This window comes from Patiria miniata, unplaced genomic scaffold (genome assembly GCF_015706575.1).
Source record: "Patiria miniata isolate m_02_andy unplaced genomic scaffold, ASM1570657v1 HiC_scaffold_20, whole genome shotgun sequence".
Taxonomy (NCBI): Eukaryota; Metazoa; Echinodermata; class Asteroidea; order Valvatida; family Asterinidae; genus Patiria; species Patiria miniata.
In genome coordinates this window covers 7183013-7205204 of record NW_024037059.1, presented here as the reverse complement: position 1 = coordinate 7205204, position 22192 = coordinate 7183013, and the positions used below count along the sequence as shown (strand labels likewise).

The following is a 22192-nucleotide window of genomic DNA, read 5'->3' as shown; positions in this document are numbered from 1 at the left end:
GTTTCTTACATGTTTAATGAACTTGTTCTGAATTCTGATAAATATTCAAACGTATGGAAAAAATAAAGGAAAGGACTTATTACAAGTTTATTAAATGTACCCTGAAAGTTCGTCGCCCTGAACAACCAAGATGGCGCTCTAAACATCTTTACGATCGTGCATGTCGTCCGGTGATGAGCTTCTAAAAATGGACAAATTTGTTTAGAACGACCACAAGCAGTATTGTAGAAGAAAATATATTGAGGTGTGCAATCTGACAGGATTTTCATAAGTAGGCCTACAAGGTATTTTTCCCCTAAACATTATTAAAGAAAATCGGCATTATGTTGTGAGCGCCGGCAAGTTCGGGCAGGGCCGGCCAGGGGGAAAAAAACATGCAAAATGGCATTGAATTGAGTAAGGTTTGCCATGCATTGTGCAGTGTACATCCGGCTTACGTTGGGCAGTACCACCAGTAGGCCTATACATGTACTTTTGTTCCGCCAGAAAAGGCATGAAGAGTAACTTGACATGCTTTGGTTTAGATTTCACAGTGCCACTGCCAGTGCCACACTGCCAGTCACCAGTGCCGTGGTCATGGTGGCTTTCGTTATGGCAGCCGTAATGGCTAGCGATGTTCAAGTTCAAGTTCAACGTCAAGATATTTGGCTGTTGGAACCAGATTATCATTTAACTTAATTTTAATGGTTCTGGGACTTAAGGGCCTAATTCCCTTTTTAAAAACTCCTCCAAAGCTATAGATTAATGCAAAGAAGAAAATGAAATGTACTAGAATAAAAAGAACGATTTGATTAAAATATGAAAGTAAAGGAAATTATTACACATTTTTTTTTTAAATTGAGCAGTGCCATAGTGGTTTTGAACCCGGATTCCCGGGTCAGTAGTGGAATGTGTAACCAATCGAGCAACCAAAGCATTTTGGTTGGACGGGTAATGTGATATAGATTCTCAGTGGTGATTTTGTAATACCATTACAATAGCAATTGAAAATTGTGTTACAGCTAGCCACTATGTAGATTTAAAAGCCTGTGTTTTATTTAGCCTATTTAAAAAAAATTAAAGAGGGATATTTTTATTCATTACATTTTTTCTTTCTGATTCTTTTTAAGATTTGAAAAGTCAGAATGTCAACAGGGTTAAGCCCACGAGGCGGCATTGATGCCAAGAATGAATACTGTGACCAACCTATCCTGGATTACTCCTTCAAAGGGATGCTATTGACAGATGGTAAATAAATACTACCTTTTTATTTTAAATAGTCCTGCATATCTTTAATGCCATTACTTTCCCCGCCCTCTGACCCCCATCTGAAAAGTTCATTTTTTTAACAGTTTCTTCAGGAAAAAATCTTGCGTCCAATGAGAAATATTTTATACAGGATGTTCACATCCTCAATTTTTGAAACAAAAGACAGCCAACTTCTATTTTTTGCTTGTGTACAGATAGTCAAAACCTTATCATGCTTATTGCTTTTTTTCCAAATCCTTTTGTCAAAACTAGAAGTGACTTTTCACTTGATAAACAGAATGAACATTTTGGAACAAAAGCAATGCAACATTTGTGTAAATAAAACAAAGAATCTTTATATTGTTAGAAATAAAAGGCCATTGTTTGGTTCTTTGCAGTTGCTCTTTATATTGACAGTTCTTCCCATGAACTCTTTTTCTTATTGCAGATGTCTTGGACGAAGAGCCGCGAGTTGCCAAGAACAGCAAAAGTCTGGAGAAGAATGCAGAGGGAAAAGTCAACACACAGACGGTGAAGCTGAACAACAATCAGTTGTCAGAGATGGCAGGGTTGGATGTCACATTTGAAAAGATCGTAGAGAGTCCTGAGGAAATGACCTGGCTTGACCTCTCCTTCAATGACTTCTCCAAGATTGATCCAGTGAGTTGGGTTTATTGTAATACCAGAATGTCAAGTCAGGCTTGGGAGGGGTGGTCTAGTACGTGTTGGGCCTTCCACCTACCTGCCTGATTCCATGGGTTTTCTTGGAATTTCATCCAGGATTGTCCTTCCAACTCTATAACTGAACATTTTTGGTTGTCCTTTTTTTGGGGGGGGGGGGAGGAGGTTGACACCCAATTGGGAAAATCAAAACCTGAAATGATGCTAAAATATTACCCATTCATTAATTTTTTTTCTGTAGAAAAAAAGAAAGAGTTGAGCTTGGTCAGTGAAATACCCAAAGCTGCAGTTTCTGTACCTTCATGATTTTGAGTGTTAATTTAGTTTCATTTATTTTTTCTATTTTTTTTTAACAGCTTCTCCTCCAATACACAAAGCTGAAGGTTTTGTACCTCCACGGCAACAACATCAGCAACCTGAGTGAAGTAGACAAACTTGCCGGCCTCCCTAACCTGATAGCCCTGACGCTGCATGGCAATCCCTTAGAGGACCAAAAGGGGTACCGGCAGAGCCTGGTGGCCAAGCTACCACAACTCAAGAAAATTGACTTCAGTAGCATCACCAAATCGGACCGGCAGAACGCTGTGACGTGGGAGCGGGTCTATGGCAAGCGCAAGCCGCCCAAGAAGCCCAAAGATGACGAGTAAAAACACCCTGGAGTAAAAAACGCCTCACCCACAGATTCTGTCTCAGAATAATAATGCATTTGGTATTAACACTTCAAGCAACCACAGATTCTGCTTGTGGTTTTCAGAAAGGCACCCTGCAGTGCTTGCTCTCTGATTCAAGAAATTTACAAAAGACCAAGTTTAATTTTCACAATGAAATAGAAGTACAATTGCATTGGTTTCAGTTTAATCAGATAACTTAAACTGTACAGAATCTATGGGTGAGGTGTTATAGCACACATATTGACTGCTCTCATCGGTGGTATAGTAAAACTATTTGTGAGGTGATCTGTGTTGCATGCTATATTCCCTTAGCTTTGCATTAACAAAAATAGAATATTGCACTTATCTTCCTGTGGGCTAATTTGATTATACCACTTGAAGTAGTTAATACTTGTGTGGCATTTGAGTAGGTAAAGATCAAATAGTAAAAAAAAAAATCCACACTATTTTTCCTGTGAATAGAACAATACATGTTTGACAATGGCCTGTCACACAAGAATTGCTTGCTAATTATCCCATTACATTGTATGCAGGCGTGATTGTTAGTCTTCCCAAATTTTGAACATAAGGAGCAAAAAAGGCATTTTCTGCATTTTTAATTTTTAAACGTAGTTGTGGGGCTAAGTTTGCCACCATTTGCATATTTTTCTTGAATAATGCTGCTGCTGAAACATGACCTCTTATAATGGAAGGCACTCATCCAAAAACAAACAGCAATATACATCAAACCAGTATTAATAAACTGTTGACATATCTTGCAGCATATTTTGCCTTCCAAATAAATACATTTAAGCTACCCACCTATAAACCTCATAAGCTGGTATAAGGGAAGATTTTTTTTGTAGGTTTTGCAGATAACAATTATTTTATGTATGATTTGATGAACTTTTGCCATCTTTGTTTGCCATTCAAAGAGACATCAGTAATTAATTTGCTCACTGAAGTTTACTTGCTTTTAGAAACCGATAGAATTTAAGTCATTACGAATGTCCAAGCAGCTTTAGTGTGAAATTAATCTAATGAATTTCATGAAATGTAATTAAACCACTACATACTTAATTCTGAATTTCCTTACCTAACGTGAATTGTTTTTTTTCAAATGGGAGGGACAGGTAGTGTCGAAGGTGCCTGGGGCTCAGATATAAATTAACACGAGATGTTATTGCAATAGGTGCAAGTACCCCCTCAACGGTTACACAGAGAGAGTTGGGCAGACTACTGGGAGGGACATTGGAACGCATTGCCATTTGCCAATGGTGCTTGACTCTAGTGCAAATATGCTAAGCGTTTGTGCACATTCAGGATAACATAAGTGGAAAATACTTAACGTATTACACACACGAGAAAACTCACACAGGTTTGTTTATGGTGTAAATCAAGGATTTTCTATTGTTCCTCTTCCCTTTTCCTTTGTTTATATTCTCACTTTATTGCAACAGCTCTCATTGGTTTTGCACACGTTTTCTAACCGAGCAGTCCGCAATTTGGTTCCCGTCCTGTATTCATAGATGATGTTGCATGTGTGTGTCCTCGATTTACACCATAAACACGCACCAGCGACACGTGCTGTGTCTCCCCATTGAAGCTCTCGAAGTGGTCACAAAAGTGCCATCTAGTGTTTTCACATCAAGTTCATATATCGGGGCCATAGATTGGTCATAACTTGAAAGTTATGAAGTATAAAAGTGATTTTTATACAATGCTTTTATTATAGGTACAGTTGACTGCATGTTCTCTAATTTTCTAATTTTCCCACCGTCAGTGATATCCGTCCAAATGTTCAATTAGTGAGTAGTACATTTGCATACCCAGATTAACCAAACAAAATACTTTTAATATTATATTTACAATGAATTTGTGTATATATGAATTGGTGGAGTGTGATAACAATGTATCAATATTTTTGTATTCACTGAATTGACAATGTATATTAGCAGCACCGAACATAGTTTGTGTTTTTGGGTAATATATAAAGTATACATATATCCACGAGCATTTAAATTGAAAGAAAACTGTATTTTGTGATCAAATTAAATGGCATTAAATAAAAAAAGCTATTTGACAGAGAATTTATTTCTGTTTGGAAAGCTAGTAAGGTTTTCCCTTTCTAATTTTTGATACTGTTCAAGGAAACGTATTAAATGTGACATGTAGTCTTCATAAGTAGTTCCTTAAAAACCTTTATTTCCCACATATGGATAATCAGCTCCTCAAACTGCATTACTAATACAAAAAATTGATTCTTTGAAACATGCCCACAAAAAATTTACCAAAAAAAGACAAACAAAAATACACAATTTGTTTTCTTTCCTTTTTTCTCATAGAAAAAAAATGGATCCACCTTACCAGAACAGAAAATAAATGTTGTAACAAAAACCCAAATAAACAACAGTAATCGAATTACTAATCAGTTCCATTTTTAAAAAGATGAAACATTTCATTTTTTGTCACTAATCCACCAACCAAATTATTCCTGATGTGGTATCACATGAGCAAGTCTCATGCACGTTTATAAATAAGTTGAAAAACTGTTAGCATGCTATTTGTTGAAAACCCATCGAGTGTGCACATGAAACCTGTGTGTAAGCATGGAAATGTCTGAAGTTGACCTCTGTTCTGATTTGATCTAGGCAAGTTTTTTTTTACAAAGTTTTGGCACACTATATGAAAAGTAGCCATTTCATATACAAACATGTATCACAGACATGCAACTGGGTAATACAAAAGGAAAATCCATGCTACAATTTAATTTTAAAAAAAAAATCAATTTTCACTGGCCTACAAAAAACGTTATACACATGTACAACCAAAAAATAGTACCCATATAGCAGAACTGAGAAAACTCTTAAAAAAAAATCAAACTTTTTTGTGCCAAACATTTTACTGATATCAAAACGCTTCACCCTTAAATTTGAATTTAGACTTAATTTCTTGAAATAGACCTGACAATCTTACAGTCCTTGCAGCGTTGTGAAGCCCCATTATAACTACACTTCACAGCCCACTGCTGTAGAACACAAGTATCAATTATCATACAAATGCTTGTTAAAACAAGTAAATAAGTTTATCATAACAAGACAAGTCCAGTATAAAAAGATACACTTTACCAATGATTTAACAACAGAGGCCAACGTTATGGAGCTTCAAAGTGCCGACATTTTCTAAACGGAGAAAATAGTTGCTCAGCCAAAACAGGTTACCAGGCAAAATGTCATACAAAGTGTATTATTTTTCATTGGTTCTCAGCCTATGCTTAGTGGCTCTATAACGTTGGGCTTAGCGGTCTATTAGCTTACCGTCAACATAAACAAATCAGCTATGTATTTCTCGGCATTTTCTTAATATCTGTGCTTGCAAATGTTTCTTTGCAAATAGTTGTGATGGAATTTCTGTAGTCATAACCTTTATGTAAGCTAACAGACAACTGGTGTTGTGAACATAATACATTCAATAATCACATATTTACCAATGCTTATCATTAGCTTGGAATTACATATTCATTTATAAAAAAAAATGCTTACTAAAATTATTGCCAAGCTGAAAGAAACAACTCAGGAAAAAGTCCTCGCATCTGTGATGAAATAGCAAGAGCTTGTAAACCACACATCAGATGCAATATTAAATCACCGCTATTTCAAACAGCATGTTGTTTGACAACAGAAATATAGCTTCTTCTAGGTCAGTTGGGAGTAATGTACACGTATTGCAACAAATCGGCTGGCATTGAACCAAAGCGAGCAATAAGTACAATAGTGAGGGGCTTATTTTAAGGAGATGCTGCATAAATTTACATGCTACAGGTTGCAATTGTATTAAGTGGGGCTGACTTTTTTTCCAGGAGATGAGGTTAATTTGTATACAAGGTTAGTGTACAATACTAACATGTATGGTGCCAATATGTCACCTGAAATTTGTTATAACAAGACTTAAATCCCTGATGCTAAAGAAAATAACAGCGGGGGAACGAAATAGTTACAAGAAAATTTAAATTACATGATACTTTTTGCTTGGAACTTTATTTTTCCTTGAGCTTGATATTGGCCATGAAGGGGAGGGGGAGGGGGAAGTCTTTAATTCGAACCCCTCATTGGGCTTTCTTTTTTAGCCAACCTGCTCAATCTAACAGAATCCAACAACAGCTTACAGCTGCCTGCTGCAGAGGCTAAAATGAGATACCAGAAATTTACTAACAGTACAAATTCTCAGACAAATATGATAAAATGCCCGATGTCCGACTAAAATAAGTCGTTAGTTCACTACTGAAATTGTTCAATGCCAGTAGGAATCCCCTCTGTTCGACTTTGTAATATTTGGCATGGTTTAGGGGCAACACTGTACATAGTGGCTCACTCAACATTATGACGTAAGGTATTCAAAAAGAAATCTGTATTGTATACGTCATTTTTTTATATACACCTTTGTTACTTTGTCAATCGATGCACCATTATGTTTGTGGGAACTGCACTACCAGATCCTCTCTGTGTTTGACCTTCACTCCTTTGACTGCCTTGGAGGCGTTTTCAGCAGCGACGTTGATCTGAAGATAGATTTTGATAAAATCATCATAAAGAAATGGGAGAAATTGGTAGAAAGAATGAAATATCAACGCTGAAGAGGGCTTGCTGGGATATTAAAAAGGAAAGGGATTTAAAAGGATCTGTTTTGTTGGTTGATAACAGAGTTCACGTTATGGGATTGAAGGCTGTTATTGAAGGCTATTTTAAGGGTTTCAGGGCTACCTATTGTGGGTATAACAGGGTTGACATCATGTGATTAAGGGCTGTTCTGTGGGTATAACTGGGTTCATGTCATGGGGCTGTATGTGGTTATAACTGGGTTTGTTTCATAGACTAGGGCTGTTTTGTGGTATAACTGAGTTCAAGTCATGGATATTAGGCAGCATCGAGCTTTATACTCCTAAGGGATGGTCTTTGATGGTCTTTGTTATAATACTTCATTAACCCAATGAAAGTGAAAAAAAATGTAGCACCAAATACTCAACATTAAGGAGTTAAGACCTACCATGTTGATATCTGCTAGTGATACTGGCTCATCAGCGAGCACTGTGTAGGGCACTGACACACCCTGTGGCAAGACCAATAAACTGGACGACGGTTTCTTCGTTCCTGTGACGACTACCGCTACTCGAGAGCTATGGAGAACAAAAATTGATAACAAACTCATAACTAGGGAGGACAACTACAGGGAACCTAATTGGTAACTCATTACAACAGGAGACATGTTTGATATCCACTCCAAAACTCACTGATTACTGGACTGAGTCCTGTGATTTAAATGCCAGTCCTGCGCTTTATGTGACCAAATTGGCCTGATGGTTAAGAGGTTTTCACTCCATTGATCATTATTCTACGTCATATGCTCCATTTGGAGTGGAATTTTTTTCATCTTTATAAACTTATGTTCATTTTGAATGCAATTATCATTTCTTATACAAAATAATTCATACAGCATAAATACATTACTTGGCTTTAACAGTTTTCAAAGAACACAAAATCAACAGAAGCAATATTTTAAGTAATTAAGCTAGACATGGGAAATGGCTGTCAGGACTGAGTCTCTGCACGTGTCCAATTTTTGCAGAATGGTTAGGAGAGGACAGGGCCACTGACCTGTACGTTCGTGCCCTGTCTAGATATTCATGCTGTTCCATCGTATGGGAGTCGATGGCCGACACGTCAATCACATCACTGAAAAAATTCAAGCAAATAAGGGGAAAAAAACAAATGAATTACATCGTAACAACTGGAGTGTACGATCTAATCCCAGGAAACCATCTGGACAACATTTACCTATCCACTTCGTCAAACAGGGTATAAACTTCAAACTTGATTTGAAAAATTGCAATCCTGGCTCCCTGCCATATATACTGTAATACGAACGGCTACTGATAACAACCGATGTGACCGACATAAGTGGACCAGTCGAAAACAGTTGGTTAGACTAGTTCAACTATCGTTGACTATACATCCAATGAAGAGCAGTCAAACATAAGGGGGGAGGGGGGGGGGGAAATTTCACAACTGCCTGGACTTACTTGGCTGCTTTGTGTAGAATTCTGTTCAACTCAGACTGTTCATCGCCTTTCGTCAAGGAAGATGGACTCTGACTTCCATATTCACTGAAAGTAAGACAAAGTAAAAAATACTTCAATTACTTAAGTATATGTATTTGGCAAAGAAAAAAAATTAACAGATTACATGATATCTTGCTATCCTTATTGTGCTGAAGTATATAAACATGTATACAACCACATACCATACAAGATTCACACAAGTGTGAATACATTATACATGTACATACAACTCCAGAAATAAAAAAGAATGGTTTTCTTTTTGCTTTTCTTTTTTTTTCTTCAAAAAAGAGAGGTCAAGAAGAATATTTGAGGAATAATCTATGGAATCAGGTAGGGAATGGAAAAAAAAAACACATGTGGAGCTGGGCAGGAATCAAACCTGGACCACAGAGATAGAAGGTAAGGAAAGAAGCACTGTGCAGACCTGTCTCCCCTAAACAGTGCCTTCAAGCACTGTGTTGACCTAAGGAGCTCTACAAGAGGTTAGAGCTACTGTTGCCAGCTACTGCTCATGCACACTCACCTGTTGATTGGCCTACTAGATGGGTGCCTGCCAGGGTCAACAAGCAGACGACTCCTCTCATCAGGAGATTCAACCTGAAAAACAAACCATCCAAACGAACAAAGGTAATCATCAAATAAAATAACAGAGGGACAAATAAATTAACTAGGACAGGATTTGAACCTGCGACCTCCGGATGGTGCTCTACCAACTGAGCTATCCAGCCCTACGTTGGCAATGTCCCAATTTGTCAATGTCTTTGTTTACTTTCTATGATTGTTTTCTTTAAAATGACATCATTTCAGGTGGAATAAATTCACAGGAAATTTGGTACCAGTCATATCTTCAGGCAAAATCTTGTCAAATGAGTAGGTAATTACAAATGTTCTTATGTGCCTTTAATCCAGTATGGGTCACGTTGCCAGGGTTTAGGCCAAAGTGATTTATCACTTTTCTGCATTTGGCTTAATAGCCCAAGTAAGTCATGTAATGACATACATTTCTAGTGGGTCTGAACTCTAAATATAGACTTTTTGCACTCAGTTGCCATCTTTGAGGATTTTTTTGCTATTTTTTAATTCACAATGAATGAAAACACAAGAGGTCTACTTGTGCGTATCGCTATAAAACAAAAACACACCTCAAACATGGCTGCAGTGCAAAGGATCTATTCAACATGTTAAATTAAACAAACCTGTGTTCGTTTGTCTTCATCTCGTCCAAAGCAGCATCCCATGGTTAACTGTGCATCACCGTCTCATTGAACAGGATGGAGACTATGTGCTTGGAACTTCTACTTGTAGATCACATACACCACAGGAGGGGAGACCAGGCTGTGAGAAAATCAGACAAGTTACTGTGCTGAATTTGAGATTCACTGAGTTGCGTTCTAGTCACCAGAGTAATTTCTCTTCAATGGAACAGTAAAATTATACTTTTTAAATTATAAGGGAAGTAAAGTCCGCAAACAAAACAGTCAACTCCCTTAAACATAGCAACAGAACGTAATAAATTGCTTTCTTAAATGTTTGCCCTCTCTTTAGCCGTACATTTTATAATTTATATTTATTTGTATACAAAACTGTAATTTATTTGTAGGCTGATCAGTATCAAGTATCATATTTTTTTCCCAAGAGCTTGGTCTTCCTTGGCACATATGGAAAGCCGACTCTTCTTACTGAAAATGTGAAATCAGAAATGGTCCATTATGTCAATCCTTCAATAACATTTTATACGGAAAGTTTCCCATATCTGGCCATCACTTGTAAGTTGTCACCCTGTGCACAAACCGTATGAGACTGGTCTGAAAATATCCCAGTGTTCTCTCAGTAAATACTTCAAATTTCCCTGCTAAGGTGAAATTTAAAAAAAATGTTTAGCGTCCCTGCCCGCTTCCTTTTTTGGTGGCCCATCCTTCTTTTCTTTTTTAACCGAAAAAATGACAGATTTTCAACGATGACGTCTTTATCTGTTTCATCTATCCAGCCTATATAAACAGTGATGATAAAGCACAGTGTTACTGTTAGTGTTATGTCATTTGGAGGCCATTTAAAATGTAGACTACCCAACTGCATGCAAACTATTGCATTGCTGCACACAGTACACCACACTAGTACTAGTATACACACACGATACGCATCCGGCCTGTGCCTGTACGCAGTCCAGTTTATAGTATAGGTGTTCAAAAAATAATGCCCCACGCAGGCCGTAGTGATATTCTCCCATTAATTTCGGCAAATAAACCTCGCGTGTAGCACTAATTTTTCCCCCTCAACTGCACAGTACAACCGCGTAATAACCATACGTACCAATGGTGACGCTAATAAACTTTCGGAAAAAGTGCACTTCGTTGTCAGTTTCTCATCACAAAACGAGAAACTCAGCTGTTTTCAAATCAGTGAATTACCCTGAAAATTGACCTCGCGTTCACCTGAAGATTACACACGTGATGACGACTCAAGTCCTCTACGGGATTCAAACTGTTGAGGGCGCCATAGCGATTGATTGGGTGCAAATTCCCATACTGCCGCAATGCTTGCTTTAAAATTCTTTTTAAAATACTCGGAACTCTCACAGGTATTTCAGCTACACAGAAAAATGATGATCAACATGTCATCTTTCATTTACTTTTCATTTTTTGGTGGGTTTACCAATGAATTCTCGAGAAATTCTCACCCAAAGCAATGTTTCCCAAAGCGAAAAAGTAGCCATTTTGAAAAACGATCCCTCCACAACGTGGCAAAATAGTACTGCCACTTTCGAGCCCAATTGCAATTTGCATCCAAAATGCTCAGAATTGGAAGCCTCAAGTCTGGGCCAGAGGTTCACTGCCATATCTCTTCAATTTCCCAATTTTATGACTCTCATAACTCTCTAATATAGAATATATTGTATTATCTAGTGGTATTTAGATGGGTTTAGGCCTATTTATAAACGGTGTGCTCCCCTAGCGTAACATTCCCATAGGCACCAATGATGAAGACTCATATATCTTGGGGAACTACTCATTCTTTTTTGGGGGGGGGGGGGGGGCTGGGGGTTGAATTGACTTGGTGGGCGATTTCAAGTTGTCAGTAAATTTTGAAAGGGCTTTATGAATGTTGGGTTGGGCTGTTGGCTTGGGCTTCAAGAAAACTCTGAGAAATACATGGTGGCTCTGAAGGGACATCACAAAATCGTGAATATGGACGTCACTTTTCTCGATTTGCGATGTCCCTTCAGAGCCACCATAACTTGAGGTATCGCCAGAAAATTCGAAAGGTAACTTGCTAGTGTCGTAGTGACACTTAAAAAACTTTAAAAAGCCCATTTTTTTAAATTTTAGTACGAAGATAGAAGTAAATTGAAGTTACTAAAAAGCAAAGCTATAGTTGTATCTCAAAATAGATTCATTTGTTTGCTAATACTACTAGATGGCGGTAGTCAATGGTTATTACCCAGTAAATCAATAGAGGGCGGCAGATAAAAGTAACGGGTTCGAAATACAATGATAGCCAACAACTGAGGGCGGCAGACAGAAATAACGGTCTTCTTTATCTTCAACTAAACAAAAAGAAAACTGACGATTGAGTTCGAATGAATTATTATGAACTCGCTTTTTACAAGAAAAGTGTTAAATAAGGTCAATAACATATAATTGGCATATTGGATAACGTCTGACAATTGATGTATGTTTAATTTTACCACTTCACAAACGGTTGTGTCCAACTTCAAGATAACTCGGGTAATGCTTATGTCCCCCCCCCCCATAAGCAAAACGCTCGTACCCCCGAGCAAAAGTTCGAGTCAGTACATGCAGTAGGAGCACGTTTTGGCGGCCCTTGAACTGCAACATATTTCTGACGTCACAGCCGTGACCTGAAACATGTTTCCTGTGCACCGCGAAAACGACTGACCGGAAAATTGTTCATGACGTCATGTTACTGCCTACGTGACTGCACAACCCCCCCCCCCCCCCCCAAACAAAATCACGCGGCGACCGGACACGATTAACAATAACATTCGAAGCAAAAGTGGGAGTTTTTTTTTATAGCGTTTCCCCTAAAGTTCTAAAAAGAGTAGGCCTGATATTCTGTATCAACTTTCGTACCAATTGAAGGTAAAACCCCACTATTTAAACCCCATTTATGGTAAAAAGTAACGTCGTCTGCTAAGCTTGTTTACCTTTCCGCCATCTTGAAACATAAGTGAACCGACCGGAAACCTCGGTTCAACTTTGGTCGAAACAATGACGTCATTTCAGTGAAAACCGAAGCGCCAAAACGGCCGCGAACCAGAAACATGTTTACGGTCACAGCGCCAAAACGTGCTCCTGCTCATGCACACAATTGAATCAATAGAGGGCGGCAGATAGAATCAATGGTCAGCATCGCAGAATCGATGATGGAAGGACTTGGAATAAGTCTACTAAATGTGATCGCCTTATACAAACAACTGAGGGCAGCAGAAAGAATTAATGGTCCTCATTATTTTCGCTCGTACCCCCCGCCCTGCAAACAGGGGAGGGCGGGGGGGGGGGGGGGGGGGTACGAGCGAACTTATTATTTTGCTAACCTTTATCAATTGAGGGCGGCAGACATAATCAATGGTTTAAGAACATAAAAACGGCACGTGTTGACATGTCGACTTTCATGGATAAGCTATCATGGCTATCCAATCGGGTAAGCAAGTAAAATGTAATTGAGCACGAGTGTTATTTATTCCGGGCGGCGCTCACGCAAAACATGGCGTATATAGAGCCTAAACTATCTAGTATAAAGGCTAGCTTCGGTAAGTAGACCAAGTCTAAGTCTAACTTAAGTAAGGTATGCCTAGCCTAGCCTAAGTATGGGCTAAGCGATGGAAAATTGGAGGAAAAAAAATTGAAGCTAAAAATTAATATCCTTCAAAGTTCAAGGTCGAGATAGGTCGCAAATGGCCTTCTAGCTTTATCATGTTTACGGATATTATTGGTTATTCCTGACATCGACAGCGCACCCGTGAAAAAAACTTGTTCCATTAATAATGTCTGCTGCCCTCAATTGACGTTTAAAGATAATGCTAATTAGGACCTGTCTGCCGCCCTCAGTTGTTTAGTGATCGAACTGTGGTTCGAACCGTTGATTCTATCTGCTGCCCTCTATTGAAATAATTGGATGCCCTGCATTGTTTATTGTTACCGCCTCATTAAATTTGACCTCAATTATTGTTAATAGACTTCAGGGTTTTCGGAGTATCACCTCAGCATTTAAAAGGCTCCTTTGAGAATCTTATTTTGACAATTATAATAAGCCTAAAATCCTAAAATGGTTTAACATACATTAAAGTCGGACTGAAATTTCAATGCCACTTTTTGCCTGTATTATTTTTATGTTTCGTTTTCTGTTTAAACTGTGATCCGTTATATCGTTTCATTTGTAGGTAAGGAGCAGCTACGTAACATATTAATAGATCTTAATTAATTTATTAATATAACCGTTAGTTTACGGTCTGGGACCTCGTTTAGGCTGTTAATTTGTCATTAATAAGGACCGTTAATTCTATCTGGCGCCCTCTATTGATTCAATTGTGTTCATTGCAATTAGGACCGTTAATTCTATCTGGCGCCCTCTATTGGTCAATTGTGTTCCATAACAGTCAACCTCGTTCGCATGGTATCGAGCAGAACACTCTCGCTACCTGCTGCTATTGGAAACGAAGTTCAAACTAAGTAGGCCCTGCATGGGGATGAGGTTGCAACTTATTTTAACTTGAACTTCCAAAAAAACTACCTTACTGACTTTGAACTAATTTCTCCATATTAAATGGACTTTTCGGAATTCAGCTAGCAAGCCATCAGTTTTCTGGCAGTATACATCAAGTATTACAGAATGTCTCACAACCCAACCCAACATTCGGCTTGCAAAACAAAATAAATGCGAAGAGATTTTTGAAAAGTGACATTTGGGAACAAATGATAAAAATGGCAAGTTAAATTTCATTGGACTGGACTCTGTAATTTTTTTTACAAAAGAGGAAAGGTCTTACTCTCATTGTTCTCAGTCACGGATGACCCCCAAATTCTCCAAAATTGTCCTTGTAACAAATCAATCGGAAGGCAAACTTCAGAACTTCAGATCACACCTTGAACAGTTCCAAATAAGGCCTATTTAAATGATCAACCTTTTTTTTGGTAAAACAAAATCTGTGAAGGGGGGGGGGGTTGACCAAATGTTCCATCCCCCCCCCCCCAAGAAAAAGGGTAGTGGATATATCCTCCCAAGCCTAACTGGCATCATCAACCTTACAACTTACAAATTGATGGGTATTGACAATTAAATTTCCATTTACAGGTACATTTATTTATCCTTTATCTCATTATATTGAATTTCTTTCAAGAAAAACTGATTTCGTTTAACCTGAATTCTTTTATCTAAAAAATATTTACAATGACCTACGATGTATGGAGTCTAATACACCTAATCACCATGTTTCATTCCCTGGAAACATTTTTAGATTCAGGGAAGGACGTCACACACTCACAGCTTAAACTCTTATGATACAGTGAATTTTATGATATACCAACAGTTGCAATGCCATTTCTCCAGCAACAACTGTCAAGCAGATATTAAGCCATCGCAAACTCTGTTAGTCTCCAATCAAGTGACAAGGTAATTCAAATGAACTACATGTATGTTACCGTTCAGCCTGTGTAACTTGTGATCTGAAGTGTGATTTGGCTTGTTATAGACATGCGATTGACTCAATTACAACTCTGTCACACAGTAGCAAGCAACAAGAATCATCATGTCAGTGCAACAAGGTTGATGTCGTATCTCGCACGAATACGCTCTTTGCAACAAGGTCGTATCTCGACGTCCACTGACTTTGCGTGAACATGCAGGGTATTTTTAGTGAGATACGACCTTTTGAAATTTTGAAACTCACGTTTCACGTACAGCCCATTTTAGGTGATACAACCTTGTTGCACGGACATGACAAAATGATGAATGACAGCAACCATCACTGTCTTTGGTCCATGAATTTTCAACAACCTTCAACAACTTCAACAGTTGGCTGGACCATAAGGGCCAGCCTATCGTCCTGTGACTGACTCACTGAGTCACTGAGTAAATAAATAATTTCTTAAAATGAACTCTGCAATGTTCATGTCGCAATATGTAACACGGTGCATCACAACAAATGGCCAAAACAATTGGCAGGCCATTTGAAATCTTTCCAAGTGGAAATTCCAGCTTTGTGTTCGTGATATGCATGAAGAAGATACTGCAATTCACACTGTGATTGCTTGACTATCAGTGCCTGAAAATGAAGGGAACAAACAAAAAAGTGCAAATTAGCTTTAATTAAAATGATATATACAAAAGGTTTAAAAAGATTAAAGACAAATGCCCAGTGAGCTGTTTAAAACAGGGAACCAAATTAAATCTTCAATCTGAAAGTTGTCGTGCAGTCAAAACGAAAATGGATGCAATGGGCACACAACATAATGTGTAGAAAATAATTTTTTAAAATGGTGCAGATGAATATTATCCTAATTACTTTGTTTTATCAACTTGAAGGGGACAATAATTTTGTGTTCATGAGCAGTTGTATACAACAGGAAAGTGACATTTTTCCCATTTGATCAGTCTTTGGTATACTAAATCAACTTCAAATATGCGGCACAGTTAAACTGTTTCATTCACTGAAAATTTGTTCAAGTTTGAAACCGTGTGGAATATGCGAATGTAAATTAAAAAATTAGTATACTGTGAAGAAAATAATATCTCTGACCTACTTTTTTGTGGTTCCAAATCCTGAGAAGCCCATCATGGCTGCCATGTCAGGGTCCAATCCCGAGTCCAGATCGTCGTCCTCAGCTTTCCGTTTTCGCTCCTGTCTTTTCTCTTTCTTGTACGCTTTCTGTTTAGTTTCCTTTTGCCAAAAACAAACAATCAGGTAAATTATACGACAAATTAAAAGCAAGTTTTATGATGTCGCTAATAACTTGTAGCTTAACAGTGTTGTAGTCGAGTCTGTCACAAGTCCTCCAGTCCCAATAACTGTGACAAAGGCATTCCTTTGTACTTGTTCATCCCCTGTTTATTATTGGGACTGGACTTGTAAATGGGTCTTGTGATGTATGGGTGACTGGAGTTGTGATGGACTCAACCACAATACTGTTGCTTTGGAAATATACGTCATTAGCAAAAATGTGCTGGAGAACTGGTGGTATGCAGTATATGTTGCACTGTATTTTGGCTGATATTATCAACAAATAGTCACTGTGCTTAACAATTGTCTATATTTAGCTGCTTAAACTGGTCCAGAGTAGCCTTGTAATCGTTGACCAAAAGCCAATTTTCAAACCCTTGCTTGCTCTCCATGTTTGGCTTTACGGACTCCAAACTCGTTTCGTATATAAATAGGATTTAAATATATTTCAGCAGAGTAATAGGGGACCTGAATTGAGCTGGAGTGTCTACAAAGAAGTTTGAATTAAAGGCTAGAATCCAAAGCTGCCGACAAACCCAGGGTTTTGGAAATGGTTGATGTTTTTGTTTATGTACCTCTTCTCTTAGCTCTTGCATTCTGGATTCAAAGTCGTAGTCCTTCTTCTTTTCCTCTTTCTTCCTCTTGTTCAGTTCAAAACGTCTCTTGACTTGGTCCAGTGTTGACCGTTCCACTTTCATGGACATGCCAAGATTTCTTTGATCTGTCGGTGTGTAAAATATTTTGAGAAATAAAACTTCAAAGGGAAATCAAGCCTTGTAACTGGGCTTCACCTTAAAAAAAACCTGCAAAATCTTCCAAAATCTTCTGGAGATTTTTAAAGGATCCAGGACGGTTCGGATTGAAGTAGTTTTAAAAAAATGCAATTGTCTTGCAATGCTAAAATTTCCACAGATCTAGGAAGCTTCAAACAATGTCCAGGGTTAAGGTTTACAATAAATCCATTTCAGTATTGACAAAAGAAATAAAAATCTTGGAACACCTACGTTTTTTGCCATTGATGTGGTCAAGGAAATTGATGGAATCTTTAACGACGCAGTCGCATACATTACAGTAGTAGCCGCCCATCTGTGAAGAGGGTGTGGTCTTGGTGATGACCTGGGACTTCCCCAGGCGTGACTCAAGGTCAACTTTGTACTCCCGCTGCTTGAGGAGTTCCCGTTTGACGGGAGGCTCTCTGCTTTTTCTGTCTGTCAGTTGGAAAAAAGTAAAAGATGACAAAGTGAATACAAAGGAAAGTTCAGGCTTTGCACAGTGGAAATAGATTTTTGTGAAGTTTGCAGATACACTGTGTGAAGTGGCAGAAATAAACATCTAAATTGGGTGACTGTCAATATGAATTACCTGCTTCATCTTCATTTTCCTCCTCTTTACTTAACCGCTCCTTGGCAATTTGTTCAAACTCCTCTCGGTCCCACTTGCGTCTGTGGTCATCTGGTCTCTAGAGAAAAAGCAACAACATTTGAATTGGATTACCAGATTACTGCAAGATTAACCAATCACACAAATTTCTTAAAGGCATGATAGGGGCCAAGATCATTCATCACGTTCATTGCAAAAATTAGCTTGAGTAACTCCAGCTGACATGCTCATATTCATTCACATGCCATGCATGCTACATGTGAATGAATATGAGCATGTCAGCTGGAGTTACTCAAGCTATGCAAAAATGATAATCTGGGACTGAGAAACATTTCCAGTTTTGTTAGGAAATAACAAATTTCTTGACTCTCCATAGACTTTGTACACAATCGTCAGACCCCCTAAATCGACGAGATCCTAATTTCAACGCACTCCATTCAATTTGCGTTGGACAACACGGGTTGCATTTGCAAGCGACATCACAAAAAGTTCGATTTAAATAAAATCAATTACAACCTTGGCGTAAAACTAATACTTACATTTGTGGAGCTCGACTGATTTGACGCCATTTCTTTCACAGTTATTACTCTAAATATTCTGGATCTGCGTAAAAATAAACACCCTGCTCTGCTCTCGAAAAGTCGAAGAAGTTGGCGCGGCTTCACGTTGTATTGTACTCGATCTAAGCCCAATTAGAACATACGGGACGCGAAGTGTCCAATTGCGAACTGTTTATCTACGGTGGGTTTGAGGGACCATCACTGCAACCAGAAAAAAAAATAATAAATGAATATGAAGACCGATTGTCACCACAAATTAAATGTCACATAAAAAAAGGAATATGTGGAAATGGAAAATATTTAAACAAACCTAAAGTCAAAGACTAAGAAAATAAAAGAAGGAAAGCTTTGTGTTACTGCTAGGGAAATTGCAAGGGGGTAACATGGGGGGGGGGGGTCAGAAGTTGTAACTAGTACTAACCATCTGACAAAAACATCTTGCATTATATTTTTGCGACCAAATTTTTCCGTACAAATCCTAAACATGTTCAACTCATTTTCTTCACCTCCCTGTGTCCATATTTTCTAATGCAAATGCCCCCCCTCCCTTTTTTTTGGGGGGGGGGGGTGGTTTAGGGGGAGGGGGTCGGTTGGGTGTGGGGTGGGGAGGGATACAATTACATTACAATTCCTTGACAAACTGGAAGTGGGATTTGGCATAAAGATGACACAAATTCCTCATAATCAAGCTTAGGATCAGGGGTGGGGCAGGGAAAACTCGGGGGGGGGGGGGCATTTGATAAAATGGTTACTGTTGATAGAGAAACTTGCAGGGCTTTTATCTGGGTTCAACTGTGACATTATGTTTCATGTCTCTCATGTGCTGTAGTTACTTTGCAAAATGAAATGATGCTGTGTAAAGATCATTCACATCCGTTGCAATTACAACGAGTCCGACTGAAATTGAGGGAGGAAATTTCCAAGAAACTGGAACAAAGTTACTGTTAAGTAGTAAATATTAAGAGAGCAAACAAAAACAGAGAGCATTCAATTTGCTTTTAATGAAAATGTTGGGAAACTAACCGATTAAGACAATTATGTTGATTCAGAAATTCCCCGGTGGATCAAGCTTTAGCTAAAGAGCTCCTCCCCCCCCCCCAACCCCCGGCAACAAAGTGCAAATTTTTTTCTGCATGATTTTCCTATCTTTTTTTGCCTCCACTTTGAAAAGGGCAAACACATTTGTGCACATCACACCAATTGCAGTATTTTATTTATTCAAATGGGCCATACCATTGCCTGATACATTGTACATGTGTACACCAAACATGCATCACAAAAATGAAGCGCTTCTAAGCTATGTCCACTATACAGTGATTAAACTGAATCAAAATAATACTGGAATAAATTTAAATGGACTAGAAATATTGGAATGAGTTTTAAACCATCCTACACATAATGTATTTAACAGTGAACATTTTTTACGAGGGATTGTCTTTCAGATATCACCCTGTCACTTCAAAACATACCAAAGCTAGTAAAAAGACCGTCTAAATTCGAAAAGAATAGCTGTCTTAATTAGATAGACATAATTAAAACCATGCAGTATGACTTGTCTCAAGTGGGTATCATTTTCAGCAGATACATCAGCCTGCCAAATAGCCTGGGCCATAAAATGAATTTTCTACTAAAATATATTTGTACAATCATAATTGCCTCTGAACTGTATGAAAAATAATAGGGCCCCTTCTTTGTTAAAAAAAAAACATTTTAAAAGAGCACTTTTCAGTGTATTCAACAATGTGCATGCTATTTTCTGACACCTAAGGGTACTGATACTGTTATGTTACTTTAAAGGCACTCACTTGATGTCACTTCACCATTAAGGAATTTTCTGTACCAAATATGAACGCAAAACAAAATCCTTTGTAATAATTGATCCATAAAATCTGTGATTTAACTGTTGACAATCAAATCAACCAAGAAATACGAAGAATAGTGAGCCGAACTTAGCAACAAAAATCCTTTGAACTTCTTTGTGCCCAAGCATTTGCTTCATAAGACATCCCTGCTTTGCTCATCAATATGGAAAGTTTCATTACCATAAGAACCAAAAAGACATAAAGTATGGCAATATAAAGACTGGAAATGAAATTAAAAAGGACAAAAAATGCAGTTTAATGATTTATACAAGATTCTTCTGTGACTTTTAAGCCATTAGTCTCCGTACTGCCCCAAACTGCCCTCCTTTTTACTCCCTGTTCCGTCCAAGCACTATAATGGTTTGATGGGTTTATCAAGGAATATATACAATGTAATAATACAATGTATTGCATACGCTAATGGGGTAAAAAAAAATGCTCTAGACTATATGGTCTCATCATATATCATTCTATCTTTTCCCATTGCTGTTCAGTTTTCCAGGCCAACATAGGTTGTTGCTTTGCCAGTTTTCTTGAGAATCTCCAGCAGTTCATCAGAGGAGAGTGTTGATTCAACGACCACTCGCTGTTGGGCCAGATCCACGTCAAATTTGGACACTTTATCTGATGGAGAGACATTGAGAGAAAATGATTGAAATGCATGATTATATGGAATACACATATGGATTTCAGAGCAGGCTGTACTGAAGATAACAAGTAGCATTTAATGATGATATAGCTGTACTGAGTGGAGCGCTGGAACTACGGTGGGTACCTTAGTTGCAGCGCTCCATTCAGCAGAGCTAATGATGGATAATTATTAATACCTTTTTGTTTGTTTAGGACCCTTGTCACAGCACCAGAACAACCCTCGCATGTCATCTCAACAGTGAACACATGCTTCTGTTGGAGGGAAAAAACACACTTTTAACAAAAAATTTGTATTAGCAAAGCTGAATCTTTCATACACTGTACCCCACTACTAGACTAGCTATGCATTTTATGATGGCTGGGTTGTCATCTCATACACACTACACTAGAATAATTTTGTGTGTGAAGTGTGTTGTAAATTTGCTGAGGGACCATAGCGGGAAGAAAGAAATGTTTTCACCAGGAAATACACCGACCCTATGAACAATTTGTTTGAAGCTTACAGTTACACTGCATCATAATTAGACCGTAATAACTTAAACTAATGCATAATGTGGTGTATATTATATCGAAACTGACTACTGAGCTATGAGGAAACTGAAGTCAAGACAAATAATAATTAATATAAATTAATATTTTCCAAATTCCAAAATCATTTGTGACAATCTTTTCCTATCATGCGTACACGATGAACGCCATAAAAGATTCAATTTTCACTTACTTGTGTAGCCATAATTATGAGGAATTTGTAGAGACCAAGAGTTGTTGGAAAAGGCGAGAAATTTATCCCAAATATTTCAACAAACTGTTCGTCTGGTCTGCAGCACGAAATGCGAAACTAAGATTGATCAGCAAAATCCCCCAGCAAAATGACGTGTCGTTGATCACGTGGTGATCACATGACTACAAAATTTGGACCACCTGACAACAGCACGTGATACAGGCCCTGTTCTATCGCTATTTAAATTGGCCTTATACCCTGTAGGCTAATTTTGTATTAATTTTTTTGCAAGTGACGGTTGATAAATTTTAGTATTATATAAAAGATGACAATTCTCTATTTTGTAGTCCCCTCCCTCCGCACTAATAATATATTCAACCCTTAGTGT

The 22192-nt window shown here is 38.1% G+C and overlaps 4 protein-coding genes across 7 annotated transcripts; 1 reads left to right on the top strand and 3 right to left on the bottom strand.

Moving 5' to 3' along the window:
- Positions 1 to 100: 100 nt before the first annotated feature.
- On the top strand, positions 101 to 4648 carry LOC119727435 (leucine-rich repeat-containing protein 51-like). 2 transcript variants are annotated; one of them, XM_038199306.1, is made up of 4 exons: positions 101 to 244; positions 1110 to 1227; positions 1676 to 1887; positions 2265 to 4648. In XM_038199306.1, the coding sequence occupies exons 2-4, from the start codon at positions 1125 to 1127 to the stop codon at positions 2553 to 2555; spliced, it is 606 nt and encodes a 201-aa protein (XP_038055234.1). In that variant the 5' UTR covers positions 101 to 244; positions 1110 to 1124; the 3' UTR covers positions 2556 to 4648. The 2 variants fall into 2 exon arrangements, with proteins under 2 accessions (XP_038055234.1, XP_038055233.1); XM_038199305.1 differs by having other exon boundaries at positions 103 to 284.
- Positions 4649 to 4741: 93 nt separating this feature from the next.
- LOC119727436 (ragulator complex protein LAMTOR1-like) lies at positions 4742 to 11147 on the bottom strand. 2 transcript variants are annotated; one of them, XM_038199308.1, is made up of 7 exons: positions 10984 to 11147; positions 9870 to 10085; positions 9197 to 9270; positions 8635 to 8718; positions 8210 to 8287; positions 7602 to 7731; positions 4742 to 7116 (listed from the first exon to the last, which is right to left on the bottom strand). In XM_038199308.1, exons 2-7 carry the CDS (start codon positions 9909 to 9911, stop codon positions 7024 to 7026), a joined length of 501 nt encoding a protein of 166 aa, XP_038055236.1. In that variant the 5' UTR covers positions 9912 to 10085; positions 10984 to 11147; the 3' UTR covers positions 4742 to 7023. The 2 variants fall into 2 exon arrangements, with proteins under 2 accessions (XP_038055236.1, XP_038055235.1); XM_038199307.1 differs by having other exon boundaries at positions 9870 to 10008.
- A 3820-nt stretch (positions 11148 to 14967) lies between these two features.
- On the bottom strand, positions 14968 to 18710 carry LOC119728500 (zinc finger matrin-type protein 2-like). Of its 2 annotated transcripts, none has more exons than XM_038200762.1 (6): positions 18550 to 18710; positions 17993 to 18089; positions 17635 to 17838; positions 17206 to 17351; positions 16430 to 16570; positions 14968 to 15955 (listed from the first exon to the last, which is right to left on the bottom strand). In XM_038200762.1, the coding sequence occupies exons 1-5, from the start codon at positions 18577 to 18579 to the stop codon at positions 16430 to 16432; spliced, it is 618 nt and encodes a 205-aa protein (XP_038056690.1). In that variant the 5' UTR covers positions 18580 to 18710; the 3' UTR covers positions 14968 to 15955. The 2 variants fall into 2 exon arrangements, with proteins under 2 accessions (XP_038056690.1, XP_038056689.1); XM_038200761.1 differs by having other exon boundaries at positions 16434 to 16570.
- A 1056-nt stretch (positions 18711 to 19766) lies between these two features.
- Positions 19767 to 21968, bottom strand: LOC119728700 (copper transport protein ATOX1-like). The gene is made up of 3 exons (XM_038201032.1): positions 21805 to 21968; positions 21260 to 21335; positions 19767 to 21056 (listed from the first exon to the last, which is right to left on the bottom strand). The coding sequence occupies exons 1-3, from the start codon at positions 21814 to 21816 to the stop codon at positions 20923 to 20925; spliced, it is 222 nt and encodes a 73-aa protein (XP_038056960.1). The 5' UTR covers positions 21817 to 21968; the 3' UTR covers positions 19767 to 20922.
- Between the last annotated feature and the right edge of the window lie 224 nt (positions 21969 to 22192).

What these genes read in the sequence shown, in the direction of transcription:
- LOC119728700 (XM_038201032.1), bottom strand. An exon ending in GGTCCTAAACAAACAAAAAG is followed by an intron (nt 21,057 to 21,259) that starts GTATTAATAATT and finishes TCTCTCCATCAG; the next exon opens with ATAAAGTGTCCAAATTTGAC.
- LOC119728500 (XM_038200761.1), bottom strand. Translation starts at nt 18,579, where the DNA reads ATGGCGTCAAATCAGTCGAGCTCCACAAAT. An exon ending in ATCAGTCGAGCTCCACAAAT is followed by an intron (nt 18,090 to 18,549) that starts GTAAGTATTAGT and finishes CTTTTTCTCTAG; the next exon opens with AGACCAGATGACCACAGACG. An exon ending in GGAAAATGAAGATGAAGCAG is followed by an intron (nt 17,839 to 17,992) that starts GTAATTCATATT and finishes TCCAACTGACAG; the next exon opens with ACAGAAAAAGCAGAGAGCCT.
- LOC119727435 (XM_038199306.1), top strand. Translation starts at nt 1,125, where the DNA reads ATGTCAACAGGGTTAAGCCCACGAGGCGGCATTGATGCCAAGAATGAA. An exon ending in AGGGATGCTATTGACAGATG is followed by an intron (nt 1,228 to 1,675) that starts GTAAATAAATAC and finishes TTCTTATTGCAG; the next exon opens with ATGTCTTGGACGAAGAGCCG. An exon ending in ACTTCTCCAAGATTGATCCA is followed by an intron (nt 1,888 to 2,264) that starts GTGAGTTGGGTT and finishes TTTTTTTAACAG; the next exon opens with CTTCTCCTCCAATACACAAA.
- LOC119727436 (XM_038199308.1), bottom strand. Translation starts at nt 9,911, where the DNA reads ATGGGATGCTGCTTTGGACGAGATGAAGACAAACGAACACAG. An exon ending in TCTAGTAGGCCAATCAACAG is followed by an intron (nt 8,719 to 9,196) that starts GTGAGTGTGCAT and finishes TCTTACTTTCAG; the next exon opens with TGAATATGGAAGTCAGAGTC. An exon ending in ATTCTACACAAAGCAGCCAA is followed by an intron (nt 8,288 to 8,634) that starts GTAAGTCCAGGC and finishes GAATTTTTTCAG; the next exon opens with TGATGTGATTGACGTGTCGG.